This window comes from Dipteris shenzhenensis, chromosome 7, assembly GCF_047967505.1.
Source record: "Dipteris shenzhenensis isolate YYH24624 ecotype China chromosome 7, Dip_SZ_1.0, whole genome shotgun sequence".
Lineage (NCBI taxonomy): Eukaryota > Viridiplantae > Streptophyta > Polypodiopsida > Gleicheniales > Dipteridaceae > Dipteris > Dipteris shenzhenensis.
The window spans coordinates 17,700,894-17,721,554 of record NC_141602.1 but is presented as its reverse complement, the minus strand read 5'-3'; the positions used below and the strand labels follow the sequence as shown (position 1 = coordinate 17,721,554).

At 42.5% G+C, this 20,661-nt stretch overlaps 1 protein-coding gene across 4 annotated transcripts in view; it reads right to left on the bottom strand.

Moving 5' to 3' along the window:
- LOC147900028 (uncharacterized) overlaps nt 1–20,337 on the bottom strand; it is a 40,750-nt gene extending 20,413 nt beyond the window's left edge. The window contains exons 1-4 of one of the 4 annotated variants that reach the window (XM_087377290.1): nt 20,167–20,337; nt 19,711–19,805; nt 9,937–10,081; nt 4,332–4,569 (exon numbers count right to left, since the gene is read on the bottom strand). In XM_087377290.1, the coding sequence (XP_087233416.1) occupies nt 4,332–4,569; nt 9,937–10,081; nt 19,711–19,805; nt 20,167–20,191 (503 nt within the window). In that variant the 5' untranslated portion in view covers nt 20,192–20,337. The remainder of the gene's footprint in view (nt 1–4,331; nt 4,570–9,936; nt 10,082–19,710; nt 19,806–20,166) is intronic. The other 3 variants (XM_087377291.1, XM_087377292.1, XM_087377293.1) reach the window with 3 other exon arrangements.
- Nucleotides 20,338–20,661: the final 324 nt, after the last annotated feature.

The window sequence follows — 20,661 nt, the reverse complement described above, 5'->3', positions numbered from 1 at the left end:
CATGTCATACATAATTTTAAAAATTGGCATGTTAGAGACTACCATTGGTTTTTTAATCCCCCTTGACATACATGATACATCTTACGTAACATAACACACTTTCTATCTATGCTTAGCCTCTCATCCATACACCAACATTTTCATGATTGTCCAAAAATCTTCATACCATATGTAATATGAAACTGTTAAAGTTATATTTGGAACACTGAAACCAATTAAATATTGGGAAAAACATATTGGGGTTTGAGGATTTTTTATTTTTTAAATTCAGCACGCCTAGCATATAAGTTCCATACATGCAGAGCATTTTATATAGATCTGGGATACCAGATACCATAGATGTGCTATAATGCCACCCTACACATGCATCACTCGAAAGACATCGGCTTGCTCGTAATCAATCAAATATATTAACTGAAAGCAGGTTTCCTTCTTCCTATGGATAATCCACATAAGTGAGTAAAAGGTTATATGGACAAGCAATCCTTAGGTGATGATTTGTGGGGTTCCACAACCCAACACACATTAACCATTGAAGTGGGGCTCCTAGATTCCACATTTTCAAACACATCACCGTAGACCACCTACTATATATACAAGTATATATAGAGCAGAGACTTGCATCTTCTTTCGGTGGCATGAGGTGGCATTACTTTCTTCCCAGTTGCTGCTTGATAATGCTCAAGATCTAGGCTCCACTTGTTGGAATGGTCACCTCCCCATCTGTCAGCCCCCAAATGAGGAGAGCGTGGGGGAGGGAGACCTAGGGCAGGATGTGCCCAAGAGAGAAGGAAGAGAGAAGGGGCTGCCACATGGGCAGCACCTCACAAGAGAAGAAGGCTGCAAAGGACGGAACTTGTGGAAGGAGCAGAAGGCGGGGACAGCAAGCCCTAGATCTGACCTGTCAGGACACGATGACGTCAGCAGCAGTACGGTTCAGTACAGCGCTGCACACGTGGCTGGAGAAGAGCCTAGCAGAGGGCAGAACCAGCAGCAGCAGGGTGAACAAGCGCTGACATGGCTGGGGCCTGGGGGAGCAGCACATGGGGCTGCCAGTGGGCAGAGGCATGCCTTACATAGGCTGGACCCTTGCCTAGATTGGAGGGCCAAAAGCCCTAGAAGTGTGGGCCAAAGGGCCCTAGTTTTTGGAGCCCTTAAAGGGCTGGTTATGGGGCAGACTGGTCAGCCCAAACAGACCAGCCAGTCGGCCCATTTAGGGCTAGCTGGTCGGTTACTTCAAGGGGCCCTTGGGGCCTATAAAAGCAGAGGCCACTTGCCTCATTTCATATCCAGCAACCAGCAGTTCCAGGGCAGAAAGGAGCAGCAGGAAGCCTACTCTCTGGGCCTATCTACAGGAGGTGAGAGAATGCAACAAAGGCTGCAGACTTAGCCAGGAAGGGCTGGACCTTGGCTGTCTTCTAGGGCAGCAAGGTGCTGAGATCATCATCTTCTGGAGCAGCCATTCACAAGCAGGTTGGAGCAGTGGAACAGTTATCTTGGAGCCTCCATTTCGGAGGACCAAGGGGACCCGTGCGCAGCAGACAAAGCTTGGCAGGGGCTGCCCACCTAGGCTGATTCACAAGCAGTAAGGTGGAGAAGAACACACTGGACGGAAAGTCTACAGACGCTCGAGGTGGAGCACGCGAGCTCAAGTCTAGAGATAGCCAGCAGATAGGAGGAGGACCTTGTGGTTAGATCAGAGGACCACACTATTGGTGGGACTCTGGATCTATCTCTTTTGTATTGTGTCCATAGTTTTGGATGGAAATATATATTTTGGTGGTTTCTCTATCTGGCTGGTTCATTGTCTATTGATGAGTCTGCACATCTATGTGATGCACATTAAGTAAAGAAGTTTGTGATCCCACATCCACACTACACTGTGTGAGCTCCTAGGCATTAGTATAAGTCTTCTGCTGTGTGTACCCTTGGTTGGGTTATTTCTAACATGGTATCACAGCCCAAGTAGGAGGCTCACAGGTGTGGGAGCCTGAAGGCAGGGACCTTGCTGAAGGATGACCCTGATTCAAAAGCTCTTGGGGATCGACTTCCACGATTGGAGGATTGTGCCCTTGCGAGAAGGAGGGTGACTCACGTTCAGTCAGGTGCGTTTAAAGTTCGCGGTCCAGGTTATCTGGAGGTGTACTTTTGATACAGACATTGCCAAAGGAAGGACGGGAATGGATTGCTCGAGTTCAAAGGCAAGAATGTGACAGAAGATGGTGGTGCCAGGAGGTGCTACCAAAGATGGACCTGTGTACCAAGATGGTGTGCAAAAGTGGAACCAGACCTGGTGGAGCAGGAGCCACTGGATGAAAAGCCAGGAAAAGATTTCAACATCGAAAAGTTCCAGAGGACTACGACCATGGAGTTATTGGAGCATCTTCATCGACGTGTTGGCATTGGGCCTGGATGTGTCGGTGAGAGGGGGTGTTGGAATGGTCACCTCCCCATCTGTAAGCCCCCAAATGAGGAGAGCGTGGGGGAGGGAGACCTAGGGCAGGATGTGCCCAAGAGAGAAGGAAGAGAGAGGGGGCTGCCACATGGGCAGCACCTCACAAGAGAAGAAGGCTGCAAAGGACGGAACCTATGGAAGGAGCAGAAGGCGGGGACAACAAGCCCTAGATCTGACCTGGCAGGGCACGATGATGTCAGCAGCAGTACGGTTCAGTACAGCGCTGCACACGTGGCTGGAGAAGAGCCTGGCAGAGGGCAGAACCAGCAGCAGCAGGGTGAACAGGCGCTGACATGGCTGGGGCTTGGGGGAGCAGCAAATGGGGCTGCCAGTGGGCAGAGGCATGCCTTATATAGGCTGGGCCCTTGCCTAGATTGGAGGGCCAAAAGCCCCATAAGTGTGGGCCAAAGGGCCCTAGTTTTTGGAGCCCTTAAAAGAGCTGGTTTTGGGGCAGACTGGTCAGCCCAAACAGACCAGCCAGTCGGCCCATTTAGGGCTAGCTGGTCGGTTACTTCAAGGGGCCCTTGGGGCCTATAAAAGCAGAGGCCACTTGCCTCATTTCATATCCAGCAACCAGCAGTTCCAGGGCAGAAAGGAGCAGCAGGAAGCCTACTCTCTGGGCCTATCCACAGGAGGTGAGAGAGTGCAACAAGGGCTGCAGACTTAGCCAGGAAGGGCTGGATCTTGGCTGTCTTCTAGGGCAGCAAGGTACTGAGATCATCATCTTCTGGAGCAGCCATTCACAAGCAAGTTGGAGCAGTGGAACAGTTATCTTGGAGCCTACATTCAGGAGGACCAAGGGGACCTGTGTGCTGCAGACAAAGCTTGGCAGGGGTTGCCCACCTAAGCTGATTCACAGGCAGTAAGGTGGAGAAGAACACACTGGACGGAAAGTCTACAGACGCTCGAGGTGGAGCACGCGGGCTCGAGTCTAGAGATAGCCAGCAGATAGGAGAAGGACCTTGTGGTTAGATCAGAGGACCACACTATTGGTGGGACTCTGGATCTATCTCTTTTGTATTGTGTCCATAGTTTTGGACAGAAATATATATTTTGGTGGTTTCTCTATCTGGCTGGTTCATTGTCTATTGTGAGTCTGCACATCTATGTGATGCACATTAAGTAAAGAAGTTTGTGATTCCACACCCACACTACACTGTGTGAGCTCCTGGGCATTACTATAAGTCTTCCGCTGTGTGTACCCTCTGTTGGGTTATTTCTAACACCACCTGTCTTCTCTCTCTTCAAATGTATCTTATTGATTTCTTAATCATCAAGTTGACTATTGCCTCCCCCATAATATATATATATATATATATATAATGAATTTTGAGACAATCTATCTGCGAATTTCACCTGTTTCTAATTTTTGACATAATATATTTTCATTATTATTTAAGACTAGAATATACCCACTCTCTCAAATATATATATTCTTATACATATACATACAAGAATATATATATACATGGGTATACAAACATGCACATAAAAATATATACATACATACATTTGAATACATGTACACACGCACGCACACACGAGTGTATGCATACATGTATACATACATATTATGCGTCTGTGTGCGCGCACGCACACACGCACATGTATCTATGTACATTGTGTGTGTGTGTGTGCCTGAACACACATATATAGAGACTGAAAATGGAAAAACATGTTCTGAAAGCTGACAATAAAAATCTAAGAGCCTTGCAATAACAAACTAAGAGCTTCATGGGTGGAACAAAAACATATATATCCCAAACAAGTCCAATGCAAGCAGCTTTGCTTTACACCATCATACCAAACTGGCTTACTCTTTTCAGTTTCTAGATTGCTTCTAATGAAAAAACTCATGAACCTCAAAGAGACTCACCCTTGCCAGATGGTTGGTGACAAACTTAAAAAACGTTGTCCAAATTCTGCCATTGCTGATCCTGTGGAGCTGAGCATTGATGCAGCTGTTTCAATTGAAAAACTTTGTTCAATAGACAGACCAGAAGAGCTCGCAGTAGGCGAGGCGATGCCTAATTGACCACCGTTTGAAGAAGATAAACTTCCTGATGTAGCACCCGATATCGGACTTGATGGTTCTCTTGAGTTCACAGCTGCTTCTGAGTATAAAACAAGATGAAATATTCTGAAGTTGCATTTGAAAAAATAAAAAGTACCACTACAAAAAGGTCCGCAATACAAAATAGTTTAGAAAGCACCTCCTCCTCTAAGCAACAACTATTCTCGCTTATAAAAAAACCCTCCAGTTGTGGGAAAACAAGCTGCAAAGGTGTTAACCCTGTGGCAACAAGGGCCAAAGAAGTGCAATCTAGAGCAACAACGATGAGATCATTGTGTGTGTAGAGTAGCGGCAAAGCTCCGATTGTAATATCTTGAGCTTGAAAGATGTTATGATGAATCTTAAAGGATGAGGATAGCCAGAATCCTCTCTAGAAAAGATCCAATCATACTATATATACCTTTGTAAGACTAGAATAAGTCCAATCATACAAATTTAGAATTTTTGTTGTTCTAAAGATCAAAAATCTACAAAGAAAATAAAAGAGAAAATGAAAGAGAAGAAAAAAGAGGTAAACAAAAACTTTTATGAAAAACAAAAGAAAGACATACTTAGCAAGCAAAGCAACACTTATGTCGTCATCAGTGCCCAAGCATAAGCAGCTATATTGGGTTTCTAAAGACCCGCAGAGTCTCTTGGGCAAACCTAGTGCTTACTAAAATACGTCAAATAAACAAAAGAGAATGAAAACAAGAAATAAAGAAGAGACAAAGCAGGTGACTAAGCAAAAATAAACAAGCAAGTCAAGAAACAAAAACTTTCAAAAAACTAGAAACTCTCTCTCTCTCTCTCTCTTATTTAAAACATAAAAAGCTAAATGGCCCTTTACACTTATGTATCGTTTCTACAAAGAGGCAAAAATACATTTCTAACTTAGAAAGCACAAGTATACTCAAACAAACTCTCTTTTGAAACTAAAAAAAAAACGCGCTATTCAGCTCCCCGCTTTTTGTTTTCAGCTTATGTTCAATCATTCTAAACAAACCTAAGGCCGAAACACCATAGATAAAAGACTTCATATCTAAGAATGTGCGAACTTTTTTCATTATTTTCCTTGGATTATACCTCTTGTGTAAATAGTAAAGTGATCAAACTACATTGAGTGATAAAAGACTCCTTAGTTGTACAAAGGCAGGAAAATCTATGGAATTGGAAAGAAATGACTCCATATTTTGCCAAATCAGAAATGTTTGAGTCAATGTGAGGCATTTTTATAATGTGTAAACCACTATATTCAGGTTGTTCACGTTTATCATATATATCAACCTCTAATCCTATGGTAGATTGAGAAAGTCTAAGATCTAAGAAAACACAAGAATCCCCTCTTGAAGTGCAGTTCAGTTCACAAGAGTCACGAGGATAGATTCCTTCTCTAAAAGCTCTAACATCTTTGTACATAAAGTCTTGAAAGTTAGGAACATTTGGTACAAATAAATCATCTATAAAACGCCTAACTTGACTAAGCTTATGTAAAATGATAGGGCAGGTATTGATAGAAATAAGACGTTGCATAAACTCAAATTCATAAGTGAAAAGATAAAAGTTTGCTAAAAAGACGGCACAATTAGTGTCCATGGGGATTCCTATAACTTGTTGAAACAAAGAATCACCTATTGTGATGTAAAGATCATCTAAAAGAAAATCTATCCAAGAGCAAACATCTTCTACACTTACTACCTTTGTGTATCTTTTCTTTTTAGAACCTATGTCATGATCTTTATTTTTTAGCCACAAAAAGTCAAAGCATAAGGCTGTTTTAGCACTTTGCATCTATCTTTGTCAAATCTCAGCTTGAAAACTTCAGCCACTAGCTTTTTAATTCTAAACTTTCAAAAGACTCAAGACAAGTACAACACTATATAGTGTGACACTAGACTCTAGAAAGCCAGTGTATATGGAATAACTCCCAATATGACATGTGGCATGTCTAAGACTCACAAGACTATAAAACACTCCCTAGACACCTAGTACACTCATTTTTTACTAACTTTGGCTTCATATTCCAACACTCCCCCATGAAGGCAAGGTGAGAGACTACTGGAATGGAACCAAGAACAAAACATGACAATGACGGTCATCAGAACTGTGCATGCCGGTCAGAACTAGACATGGTTCCCACACAATCTCAGAGGCAAGTGAGCATGGCTCAAAGGCTAGTGAGCATAACATAGAAATCTCATCTAGCATGGCTCAGAGGCTCATCATGCATGGATGCATGACCAACTCAGAGGTCTAGGAGACCAATGCACCAACATCCTGGAACTCTCAAGCCAGGCCTAATAAACAAACAGACCTATCAAAGCCAATACATATGGCTCCCACAATACATCCCCCCTTGGCTCATAACAGGACATGTTAGGAAGCCACACACCAAAAAAATAGGAAAACCAATACATCTTTTTAGGAGGACTATCCAAGGTAGAGGACCTTTAGACTCATTGAAAACCAAACACTCAATACATATCATTTTAGGAGACTACCCAGGGCAGAGGACCCCAAAATACATCAAGCGTGTAGTAATAAATAAAAATTTCTCTTTGTGAAAGAGATGTCCTCCAAGTAGCTAATGCAAATGTGTGTACATCCTTGCGAGTCAATGACGATGTCAATGAAGCACTAGGCAGGAATACCCCAAAATATGTGTCGGTGAAGTCCATGGGTAGCTACATGGAGCAATTACATGATGACTCTCAAAACGCAGGAAGGAGAGTCACCAATGTCAAAGTAGAAGCCTCAAGTACCACGACCAATCGGAAAGTCAATCAATGCTAAGTACCTCAGGCACCAATCGAATAAGCAATGTTGAAGAAGTCACTTGTTGATGTAGAGTGGTCTACATCAAGCTCGATGTAATACACTAATTAGAGAGATCACTGTAGTGGAGTGTGTCGGAGTAGTATCAGAGAACTCACATTTAGCTCGGGAAGTCTTCACCAAAGTTTGGAGTAGTCACGTGAAGGAGTCACCACAATGTGATGTCAAGAGCTCACATCAAGTGACGGGCAGAGAAGATAGAGGCAGCGTGGACAGCAGCTCTAAGAGAATGACGGGCAGAATGCGGACACGAACTTGCGGGCAGCAGCTCCAAGAGAATGTCGGGCAGAAGGAGCAAATGGCGGGCTGGAGCAAAGGTCAACAATGAAGAGGATGGACAGCTCCCCTTTGCATCATGCTTGGGCTGTCAAATCATTGAGCTCCAGAACCAAATTCGCGCGCAGAAACAAATTTCGTCACTTCTTGCAAGGCTGTAACTTTTCACAAAAAACTCGGATTGCAATGATGTAAAAACGAAATTTGTAGTACTCAAGGTTCTCTACAACTTTTCTGAAGTCACAAAGCCGTGATTCTGCTTCTAGCTCCGGATAGAAGCAGAACATCGTTCGCAGGTCATAGAAAGATGTAGTTGAAGGAAGGAGAAAAGAGGTAGCAAATCAGGGCGTGGAGAAGAGAGCTCAAGGAAGGAGAGAAGAGGGCAGCCTTCCAAGGAGAAGGAGTTAGAGTAGCTTCATTGGCCTCCCTCACCTCAACCTCTTGGAAGAGAAATGGAAAGAGAGAGCAGGGCTAGGAACATGGCTCTGATACCATATGAAGAGATCTAGTAGCTAGCTAGGAATGGAATGGAAATGTGGAAAGCATAATGAAAAGCAAAATGGAAAGGAAAATGAAAGAATAAGTACTAGGCAATGATACCCAAAATACTCACATGTAGATAGCTTGATGTTGATTGGGATAACTCCCAATATGACACGTGGCATGTCTAGGACTCACTAGACTATAAAACACCCCCTAGACACCTACTACACTCATTTTTTACTCACTTTGGCTTCATATTCCAACAAGCCTTGCAACGGGGCTTAACACCTACAGGATGTTGAGACATGGGCACATGTAGGGGGATTGAAAGAGGCTTCCACATGTGTGAGGCATGCAAAGGGCTCGACACCTACAGGATGTTGAGACATGGGCACACTTAGGGGGATTGAAAGAGGCTGCCACATGTGCAGACACGCTGCCATGTGAGCAAAGATAAAGTTATTCTAGAGTGAGCTGGAATATAAGGGTCAATGCCCCACCTGTTAGGCCCTAAATGAGGCATGCAATGGGGCTTGATACCTACAAGATGTGGAGACATGGACACATGTAGGGGGATTGAAAGAGGCTGCCACATGAGAAGCACTCATACATCCTTCTAGATTTCGTTTTAGGGCAGCCACATGGGCCACCAAACCCTCCAAAGTTGATTGTCCTACATTCCTGATATTTGACATCTCAAAGCATGTTCTCCAGTCCCATGGAGGAGGACCTGCCCAGTTGATGTCAGCAGACCACAATGAGCAGACACACCATTTTGTATCATGACACTTAATCTTGGTCCAAGATACTCCGTGCTTAACACAATAATACTAGAGCAAAAGAAAGTCACAACTAGAAAAGTATTTTCTTAGCATGAAAGAAAAGACACCTGCTTAGGCCTCTCCAACTATAAGCCCCACTAAACTTTCACTCCATTTGCATATCGAACCATGTTCTTCAATCCAATTGAGGGGACCTGCTGAATGTAGAAAACAGACTCTATACATTTGCTCTCTCCTCTCATTCTACTAAGAAACCACTATAACAAGGACGACATCTGCTCCAAGCAACTCCAAGTTGAGGTTGGCAAATGATGTTGACATGACCCAGCTGCTTAAATTCTTGAATGCTATATAACATCAATGTTAATAAAATATATCCAATTGGGCTTATCCACTATGTAGCAGGACAAATTAGAATTTTTGAAAAAGAAACAAGTGAGTACAAGTACTTGTGAGCACTGCCTTCAAGTTGGTTCTGTCAAAGGAAAACAATTGTCAAGATGAATAAATGATTAATTTGCAACATATGTGATGGAAGCCGTGTATAGGAAAGTTCGAATGACTTGCAAACTCCGTGTGTGTGTGTGTGTGTGTGTGTGTGAGAGAGAGAGAGAGAGAGAGAGAGAGAAGGGGGGGGGGGGGGGATGAGAGGGGAGAGAGAGAGAGAGAGAGAGAGAGAGAGAGAGGGGAGAGAGGAGAGAGGAGAGGAGGGGAGGGGAGAGGAGAGGAGAGGAGAGGAGAGAGAGAGAGAGAGAGAACCAAAAATAGAAGGGGCCACGTGGCAACAAAGTGTGGGACACTTTCTTAAGAAAAGTGTACCTAGAGTGCTGCCTGAAGGCAGTGCTAACAAAGTAACAATGAGAGAAAGAAAGAGAAAGATAGATATGAGGGAGAAAGAAGGGAGTTCATGAATTCTCCCAAATCAAAGAGGCACTTAAAATGTAGAGCTGCTTTCATCCGTTGGAACTTTAAGACAGAGCGACATGCATCACACCCCCGGAAGGTTCTGGCATACAGATATCAATAACTATATGCATTATCAAGGAACTCACCGAGCAGGGCTGATAGTCCCTGACCAGCATAAGATGCAGTTTGTGCAAATCGCATGGACGCATCACTGATAGCCGGCAATTTATTTATCATTTGCAGCACATTCCATGATTCTTGTGTGGATCCATTCTGCGATTGTACAGTCATCTGTGGAAACAATTGTACCAAGAAATTTTTAATTATATCTTACGGCACATTAGCTGTGAGATCAGCACTTACAAAGTCTTTACAGATTCTCAAAAGCAATTTCAGACCCAACAGAACGAATATAAGCACAAACTAAAGAAGGTACACACATGCAGAAGTCTTTTTTGTATGGATGGCAAGCTGTAAATGTACATTACAGCCCTAGGCGATCAAATTCAAAAAATGTAAAAGATATGATGCTCATTCCATCAATAGCTTCTCAGATGATCTCATCACGCTCCTTTAAATGCCTCTAGCAAGCCCCCTGCTCTGAGTTTATGACATACATGAGCAGCACCTACTCAATCACCATCTATAACCTATAACACATTTTTTTGTTAGATTACAATCGTCATCTAACCATAGTTCGGTTCGATATTAGAAAAAATTACTTATGCCGGTAAACAAGATAGCATGCATCAATAGAGAATCCAGCCATGCCATCATATACTAAATGCGTGTTAGCCCCCGCTTTGTCTACTTCATTTCCAAGGTAGTGATCCAAAAATCTACCTCCCATAACTATGTCATACCATAGGATGCAAATAGTATTTTGACCTATAGGACTGACTGGATTAACATAGCATCCCCATTCATAAGTTTGGTTTCTAAGCCTTTTCTTAAAAATATTCAAAGTTTTTCCCATCTTTTGATATTTAAAAGCCACCTGTCATAATCAACATCGCTCTTATCTTTGTAGTTTCCTCCCTTTCTACGCACCTCTGCGAATCAAACTCTTCTCTCTCCATCCGTGTCAATGGAGAGCCTTCTTGAATTCTTGCATCTCTCCTTGCTGCTTGGTCAGCAATCCATTCCTTTAGACTACTAATTACAAACTCCACATTTCCTACAATATTGTAAACATCCATTGTGGGGAGATGATAAAGAAAGAGAGATGGAAGATGACAAGACTTTGTAGAACGGACTCGGATGGGAGAAAAAATGGCTACAAGTGAGGAGTGGGATGGAAGGAAAAAGAAGGTGTTCATGCTGATGGCGAGGATAGGGGAATTAAATAGAGTCAGGATCAGAGAAGAGCTTTGGGAATAGATACTTGGAAGTGAAAGATTACAAATATTGTTGGGACCTGCCTCTAGTTAGTGTTCTAGGTTTGGTTTAGGTTAGTTGGGTTGATGCATGAGGGAGCCAACACGTGATGCACGATATGCATGGAATTAGGAGGGATTAGTACTGAAGGATACTCTACATGCAATAGGATCTTAGTTTAGTTTGGAATTCTGCAACTCTGCATGTACTATGTGTCCACAAGTCCCCGAATGGTGCGAAAAGTTGAGCCGGAATGTAAACGCAAATGTGCCCTGTAGGCAACCCCTGAAGTTCTCCACATAAAATATCCCTCTGCATGTGCAATGTGTAGGTGCTTTCTTTGCAAGCGGTTTAAGAACAGATAAGAATATGTGGAAAGAAACGTGGATCTTCTAGCATCTAGCAAAATTTAACAAAGTCTCTCCCTATCTAATGATACCTAAAAGCCACCTCATCATAATCAACATCATAATACCCTTCCCCACAATTCAGCCCTAGGTAATCTTGGGACAGCAACAAGACGTGGAAATCCCTTAGCACCATCACCCTTTCTCTTCTTATGTGGATAGATGCATACATACATAGATGAATCCAATAACATGCCCAAACACGTCCTCAAAAAACAGTTTATATTGGTATCAGAGGAGTGCAAAAACGACACCATGAGTGTCTTCTAGCAAGGGTAGACGATTTCTCTCTCCTCTCATCTCAATGGAAGATTCTGCAGATCCGATAGACCCAAACATTGCATGGTGTCAACACACCCCGGCAAGACAACCATGGATTCGTCAGAGATTTCAGGAACCAACAGGCCTAGGAGGCGCTGTCTTTCCCACTGGAGGGTCAGCTCCAACACATAGAGGCATCATTCCAATTCAGTATGATGGCGATGATACAAGCCATGATGCAGATTCAAGCCCAACAGTTGAGGAACCTTACGAAACATGTCATCCAACTCTAGCTAGAGCAAGAGAACCAACATGATGCCCATGCTGCAGCACCGCAGAGGCCAAAAAGGAAAGAATGTGCCGAAGACAAGCACAGGGACAAAGAGGCCAGAGAGAACAGGGCAGGAAGGCAAGAGAGGAGAGAGAGATAGCCTCGATAGGGAGGCTAGAGAAGACAGACTGCCGCCAGCAGGAAGCCAAAGAAGAAAGAGCGCCAGTACCTTTGCCAAATGCTTCATTTCTAGGGAACGTCTCATTTGAAACACATGATAGAATCCCTCAATTCCCATGTAATGGCTCAATTGAGTTTGAGAATTATACAATCAGAGGACAACGAGATAGATTCCATGAATGTACAAAGTGAACCAGTCACATGGTGGCACAAGTGGTGCATCGACCATTATGACACTGATTGGGAGCAGCCAAGATATGTTAGAGGGTTTCATTACTGACATTAGTGCCAAAGGCTTGCAGTACGTGGACTGGGTAAAGGCTAAGTTCTACGAGCCTGTTAACCACAACACAAGACAGCCTCAGATCAGAGTTCCAGTGGTACATCCAATGTTCCATGCCAAAGGACTGTGCACAACACATGGGCAAGTCGGCTCAAAATTTTGAGCCATGAGCAAGGGTCAATCCCCTCTATATAAGAAGTACCAGGGCTCAACATGGCCAGGGGACACTACTTCTGGCACCTCAAATAGCAAGGTGGCAGTAGATGCCAAATATAATTGCTTACTGGATTTGAAACAAAAGTAGAGACATGAGAGGAGAATCTTTGTTATACTGCTATGGACATGGCCATGACAAGAGGCATTGTGCTCACACACATCTGCCAGTAAGCACAGCCATGCCATAGGGATGCATTTTCTTCATTTGCAGGCACTGCCACAACATTGCCAGGCAAACATCACATGGAGCATAGTGGCAGCAGATGCCAAATATGGTTGTTTTCTCGATTTGGGCAGTGCATCGATGTGGAGGAAGTGCGTGAGGAGTTTATCTTTGGTTTCTAAGGTTGGTTGGCTGTCTACATTCTCTAGGAGCGGATAGGTAGTATGATAAATATGATCCAGTAAGTGGTCAAAGTCATAGCGATGTACTATGAGGACAGGTGACTAGGGGATGGTCTGAAAATTTGGATTTTCACCTCTCAGAACAAAAACAAAACGTTGTTAGGATTTCACAAAATTTATTTAAAAAAACTCATTCCTAGACTAGCACAGTTAAATGGGTTTGGAACATGAGAAAACCCATGCTGAAAACAGAAATGAAATCAGAAAAGTATTGAACAATTAAAAACAGTTCAAAGCCTCTTTCATTTTTGATAACTTAAAGGGGCTGAGAACCATAGTCCATCTGTTTAAGCCAATGGCAGGCAATTGCAAGAGCGCTTTGGAGTGGAAGGGTGTCATGACACCTTGCCAATGTCCTAAAGAGGAGAGGCAAACAAATAGGAGGTAGCTGAGAGTAAGGAGAGAAATGCTGGGTGCCCTATCGGCTATCTTTTCCAAGTTTTTGTGCTTACAAAAGCTTGTTTGGGAGAAACTAAGATGAAATAATCCTGGCTTCAGGCTTGGATGAAGAGAATGTGGATGGATTTTTTATTAGACCCTCCTTTAGTGCTAGCCTCTGTCAAGGCTGATTTTGCACTCCCCCTCTAGAGTACCTAGTACAAAGGCCTTTGTATAAATGGATGCTCAAGTGTGTGCAAAGTCACTGAAAAATGCTTTTTGGGCATCTGAAATGTTTAGAAACGATTTGGCCTGAAATGTTTCTTAGAAATGGGCTAAAAGTGGCACATGTAATCGAAACATCCAACTTAGGGCAGATCCCCAAAAACCTTGTACAGGCATCAGCTTCCTGCAAGGAAGCAGTTTTTAGATTGCAAGGTCGATGAGCTTCCAATCCAGATTCAAGACTACAAGGATGTTTTGACACGCTATGTCATGCACTTGAATCACATAGACTTGTTACTAGAGATAAAGTGGTTTAAAACCCATAATGTCCAGATTGGTTGGAAGTCTCATACACTTTCTTTTTTGAATAAGGGCACCCAAGCATGTATACAGTGTGATGATGTTAATCCATCTCAGGGACCTATTGTAAAAGTGATACAACTGCGTAATATAATGACAACATCTTCACTAATTTCACTTTCTTCATTTGTTATTCTATTCATGACAAGAATGACTTAAGTGTCTTTGAACACAATGAATTAAAAGACTTGCTGAGTGAATTTAATGATGCATTTCCAGACTAACTGCCGGCACGTTTACCCACAAACTATGAAACAACTTTGTCCTTCCAAGGATTTATTGTCTTCTTAAGGACACCTCTACGTGATTATTCTAAAATTGACAAACGTATTGAAAGGTTGTGGATGTAGGTCCAATCAGCCTATCACTTGGAAGAAGATTTGAACAAGGCTGTTGACACGTTGAAAATTGTGTCAAGGAAGCAGCAAAAGGCTAGATGAAACTCAATACCATTGGCCAACACTAGAAAAAGATGTTTATGCAGCAGTATATGCCCTCAACGTCTGCAGACATTATTTCTATGGTTCCAGATTAGAAGTATTGACTGATCATTAGTCAATAAAAAATATGTGTGTGATGGGACTGATTTAAGGGGGAGAAAGGCTAGACGAGCAGAGTTGATGCAAGATATTGATTTGAAACACGGTATTGGAAAGGTTCCTTGAATAGTGTGGTTGATGTTCTAAGTTGAATTAAGATGGTGAATGCTATATCAGTTATTGAGATATCCCCTAATCTATTTCAATCCTTGAAAGCACATTGCACAACTGATAGATATTTAGTTTATGTTGGTAGAGGGTCCAAGATGGATGCAACATGATTAGTCAAGATGCAAGGATTGTGCCACCCAAGATATAGGCGGCAGGAGGTGCATGCGTGATTCAGAATGGTTTTCTGTTCCGAAATGAAAATATATGTGTACCGGATGTGTCGGATCTTAGACCCAAGATTCTTCAAGAGTGTCATGATGCACATAGTGCCAGACACCCCCACGTGTACACAAGACTCTCTCTGGTGAAGAATACTTTATATTGGCCTAAGATGTGGGAATTCATTGAGAACTAATTAGTAGGTTGCCGGATTTGTCAAGCGACGAAGGATGAACGACTAAGGAGCACAGGTCTATTACAGCCATTGCAAATCCTAAGTAATAAATGAGAAAGTATTTCCATGGATTTTATTACAGCTTTGCCAAGAACGCGCAAGGGGCATGATGTAAAATGACAAAGATGGCTAGATTTTTACCTACTCGATCAACCGTTATAGCAAGTCAATTTGCTCCAGTTTGTTGACCAATTATTTCGTTTGTATGGTTTGCCAGTAGACATAGTAAGTGACAGGGACTCTAAGTTCATAAGTAGCTTATGGACACTTGTGTTTAAGAAGTTAGATACCACTCTCAAATTGAGTTCCTCAGAGCATCTGCAATCTGATGGCCAGATAAAAGAAGTATACTAAGTTTTGGAAGGTATGCTGTGTGCATATGTTTCCAAGAGACAATCTTCATGGGAAGAGTATTTACCCATGATAATAATAGTGCAAAGCATTCAAGTACAATTTTTAATCCTTTTATGCTTATGTACGGATTCCAATCACCGGTAAGAACCAAGAATGATGCTGCAAGAACATTTTCCACAAGACATGCAAGAGATGTTGCAGTTTGCCAAAGAGTCTATTAGAAATTCCCAAGATCGAGACAGAGTAAATTCTAATAGACATCGTTCAGAGTTCTCTAAAGGAACGATGGTATATTACGAGAGCCCAAGGAATCCAAGAGCTCAGTACTGGTGAGGTTAAGAAATTATACCCAAATTACTATGGTCCATTCAAGATCCAAAGAAGAATTGGACAACTTGCCTCCCTCCTAAGACATAATAGAGGTTGAAGATTTAACCTTTATACCATGTAAACCTAATGAAATCCTTGGAACGGGACAATCACGAAATACAAGATCAAGTGGAAGGATTGTGTAGAGGAGGATTCTACATGGGAGACATAGAGGAGGATTCTACATGAGCTCAGGGGCGAGTTCTTAGAAGAGGGGGAGTATGTCATGAGCATGAACCATATCTCACATGTGTTATGGTCACACAAGCCTAGCTCACGAAGCCGAGGGACACTTATGCTAGGCATATGATTATCAAGTTGGGTTGTAAGGGCATTGATGAATTAGGGTTTCTTGCTAATTCAGGCATACTGGACTGTTAGGGAACAAGGGAAGTGAGTCAGGTTCCTCCTCGCTAGTCTAACCCTAGATCATGTACGAACACGTATCTGGTATCTTAGCCTAGCCCAGGATCCTAGCAACATTTCTATGCTCTTGGGTGCCACCTGTTGGTATGGGACGCTAGGCTGGTTGGGAACTGGTTGGATGATGTGCCGAACAGCTCAGCTCGTGGCTCGGAGGGGACGTCCCAGATTCACGAGTCCTTCACTCGCATACATCACAATTGGGTGGTGAGCAAGCCTACCCTTTTCTAGACGTTTCTACGATTGTTTCTTTTTGTATGTTTGCAAGTCCGCATTTTCAGGAGCTTCGGGTCCTTGTCATTTGGCACATGCACATGCACATGCACCCTTTCAATTGAGGCACAAGTTGGAGGATAAGGCAGTGAAGTTTATCTTTATTGGCTACAGCTCACAAAGGCTACAGATTGTGCCAGCCTAGCATTGGAAAAATTATTATCAGAAAAATGTTATTTTTGCTGGACTGTCAAAAACAGCCTTCTGCTAAGCCTTAGATGTCTTTGATACACTTCTGCCCCTTTTTAAGCCCGGTACAGCTTCAGATCAGCCACTGGAGAGTTTACCTTTCCCTGCTGTTAGCAGTTCTCACCCTCAGCCTGATGCACATGCTACAGCTTGATTTGCCTACGCAAGATGACAATGCTAATGAGCAAGCAGTTAAGGGTTCATGGTTGTTAAGACACTCGTGTCTTATGATAAGACACTTAAGGCACTTAAAACACGTGTCTTACCTTTAGACACTCTGTTTTTTTTTTTAAAATTTTGGGTGGGTAGGGTGTAACAACAAACATTGAGTTTGACTTAACCATGCTATCATTGATGGTGACTTTGGATCCAGTAGTGGGAGACCTCATTAGGATGAACCTTGAGAGCTTTGACTCTTGAGAGTCGAAAGTTTCCTTTCAATTATATGTATTGAGATGCGGATTTCATTCATGTCACATGTGACTGACAGACTGTTGCCATGATATTTACGTTTATTGATATATGATGATTGGTATATAATCTGTGTAGCCTTCTAGGCTCTTGTTAAGTTGTTTATCTGGAGTTTTCAATATCAAGATTCAATTGCCAGTTTAAACCTTTAAAATTGTGAGTTGTGACTTGCAAGCTCTTGAGTCGTGACTCTTAACTTGCAAGCTGTTGAGTCATAAGCCTTAGCTTTAACTTTTAAGACTAGAGAGAGAGTGCGCCATCTACTCAGCAAATTGCATCCTTTAAGGCTGATTTGCATAAATCAAACAATGACCCTCAATGTCAATATAGTTTTGTTAAAGGACGTAACATTGCCAATGTCCTGTTTGTTCTGGTTGATTGCACTATTATCTTCGCATCCAGTTTGCTCATTTTGAAGGGGCATTATGATGAGCCAGTTTAAGTACATTACTCAACTCTTACATCGCTTTCAGGTTGAGGATTGTTAGCCACTTTCGACACCTTTGGAGCTTGGCTTCCTTTTTTCCTCACACGATGGCAGTGATCCATCGGATGCCACTCTTTATCAGCAGGCTGTTGGTCGCCTAATTTATTTGTCACACTCAACCTGATCTGCAGTATACCATTTTCCAATTAAACAGCTTTATGAACAAAGCCAGTACATAGCATTGGCAGGTAGTGAAACGTGTCTTCTGATATTTAAAGGGCACATAACATTTAGGGCTTCTCTGTGATAATGAATATTGGGCCAGTTATTAATACTAGCGTGTCGCGTAGTGCAACAACTATTTTATGCTTGGGGCTTCATGCATAACTTGGTTCAGCAAAAAGCAGCCTGCAGTTGCTACTTCTAGTTGTGAGGCTGAGTATAGGGCAGCCTTAAAAGCTACTGCGTAGTGTGTCTGGCTTTGTCTGCTATTGCAGAACTTGGTGTCAGCTAGACATCTTCTATTACCATCTACATTGACAGCAAAAGTGCCTTGGCTACTGCGAGCAATCCTTTGTTTCATGCGTATACCAAGCACATAGAGGTTCACTATTATTATGTCAGGAAGCAACTGTAAGCTGGACACATACAGTTGTCCTACGTTCCAATGGAGGACAACTTGGCAGATCTCTTCACGAAGGCTCTACCGTGACCCAAGTTTGAAGCTGTTTGGCACACTTTACACTCGGTACCTTTTGTTACGTGATTCTGCTATCCCTATACTATCATAGGTTGCTATATCCATCACGGATGAGCATGTGCAACAATGATTTAGTTTCCAAGTATTCCTTAACGTTTCCAGGATATATCAGTATCCCATGGAGGAGGGTTTGTTGCCACATTTTCCCTGGTATAAGCCTTGTAGGCTAGATTAGGACAAGTTAGTACACTTAGTACTTGTCCTACCTAGGGTTAATACACTTAGGGCACCTAGTCCTACGTTGGACCTATATATACTTCCATTAACTATCCATTCTTGCCACTCAAAAATGTTTTAACTTTTTCCACACCTAGTTATTGTGGAGATTGTAACTGCAGCAATCCTTGGTCGTTAACAATGTATACTCTAATCACTTGTAGTTGCAACCTTCGAATTTGTTGATGAAGATCGCAATTGAATCTTATTTATGCAGTATGAGAAACACAAAAACAATATGCTGATCAAAGCAAAAGCAATTGAGAATTTGAACGACCAATTACAGGAGCTACAAAAAGTCTCAGCACTTTCACAAATCTATACAAGAGAGCGGGGTTTAGGCCTCATATATGGGTACTCCTGACCAAAACAATTCAGCTCTTTTCAGACTGCAATAATGGCCTTACAGACAACCACATTGACAAAGAAGATATAATATCTAGTTTTAGCCATGAAGCTTCATGATGTGCACACTGTTTTTCAAGAGTTTGAAGTTACCCCTTAGGTTATTTAAAACTTCTTCCTTAAGCCAGCATTGACACAACAGTACAACTTAGATCAGATGACAGGTTCCTCAGGAACGAAGCCTTCGTGGTATATCTCAGTAGTTAGAAAGGTGTCAAAGTACTGGCGGAGACACAGAATGAAGTCTGTCTTTGTAAAATGAATTTACAATCAAGTTTGATTTATTTAGGATCTTTTTCATTTCATAGTAGCCCCAATGTCGTAATGTCCTAACAGTCAGTACCTACCCATTCTATCTTGTACTATTGAGCAAGCAAGCATCTCTGTTTCTCTCCCATGCCTTGTCATCTACCAAATTTGCCCCGTGGTCCACATCGATCTCGATAAGAAGTAACGACATTTCCGATCCCCTCTGTTTCGCTAACATACAATAATAAATAGCCATAGCTATACCCCCCAAATCAGGCAAAATAACGCACAGTATTTGAGCGGGTTGAAAATGGTACCTCGGTTGATAAAGGGGACGAAGCAATGGATCTCCCCCTTGGACTAGACAAATCCTCAAGCTCGATGTCATGGGTATCAATAGAGCTTTTTAAGTCTGCAGGACATTTTTAAAACTTTTGTCAGTCTCTCTCGCATGCTCACTAGAAGAAACTTATAGAAATAACTGCAAATCCTACAGTTGCTCATTACGCTTTCGACCAGGAATTTACGTCATAAGGCTATCTACTCCGTCGCATACAACGTCTAGCTCAGGATATCATGGCACCTAGCTTTCGTATTGATAAAAGGACTACACGTGCAATAGAGTGTCAGAAAGATGATTTTCTAAACCCACAAAATGTATTTCGTGTAGTCATATGATAGTTTAGTCCCCCTGAAGATGATCGCATAATGAAGAATGCATTACATGCTGAAAACGTTGAGCAATTTTAAAGGTAAGCAGCCAAGCCTCTCACCCAGCCTCTCCGGTCGTCTTGCCATTGCGAGAATCAGATGAGCCAATTGAACGGGCTCAGCATTGAAGGCGATAAGATGTTGCTCAAACTGCGATACGAGAATGGCTAAATGGATGGAGAGATCCGAAAAAAACACCAATTTGAAGCAAATCAGGCAAGAAAGACTCAGAACAATTGGGAGAAAGGAAGAGCAAATGTAGAGAGAAAGAATCATCTCTTGTTTTTGACACGTGGACGACCCCTTCATTATTATTTCCACGTCGGCTCTCCATAAAATATCTCCAGAAAATTAGGCTGCCAACTCAGCCTCTGCCTTGCCTCCGTTCGGAAGCAGTGCACATTTTTTGCGCGAGTTTGTATGTTATTATTGGTCTGCAGCAAACTAGGTGAGGAAGGCACACCCCCATCAGAAAGGAAGCTAAGCTTGGGTTCAAAACGAGCACTCGTTCCATTGATCGATCATATAATCAGACGAAAGCAGTTCAACTATGGTAT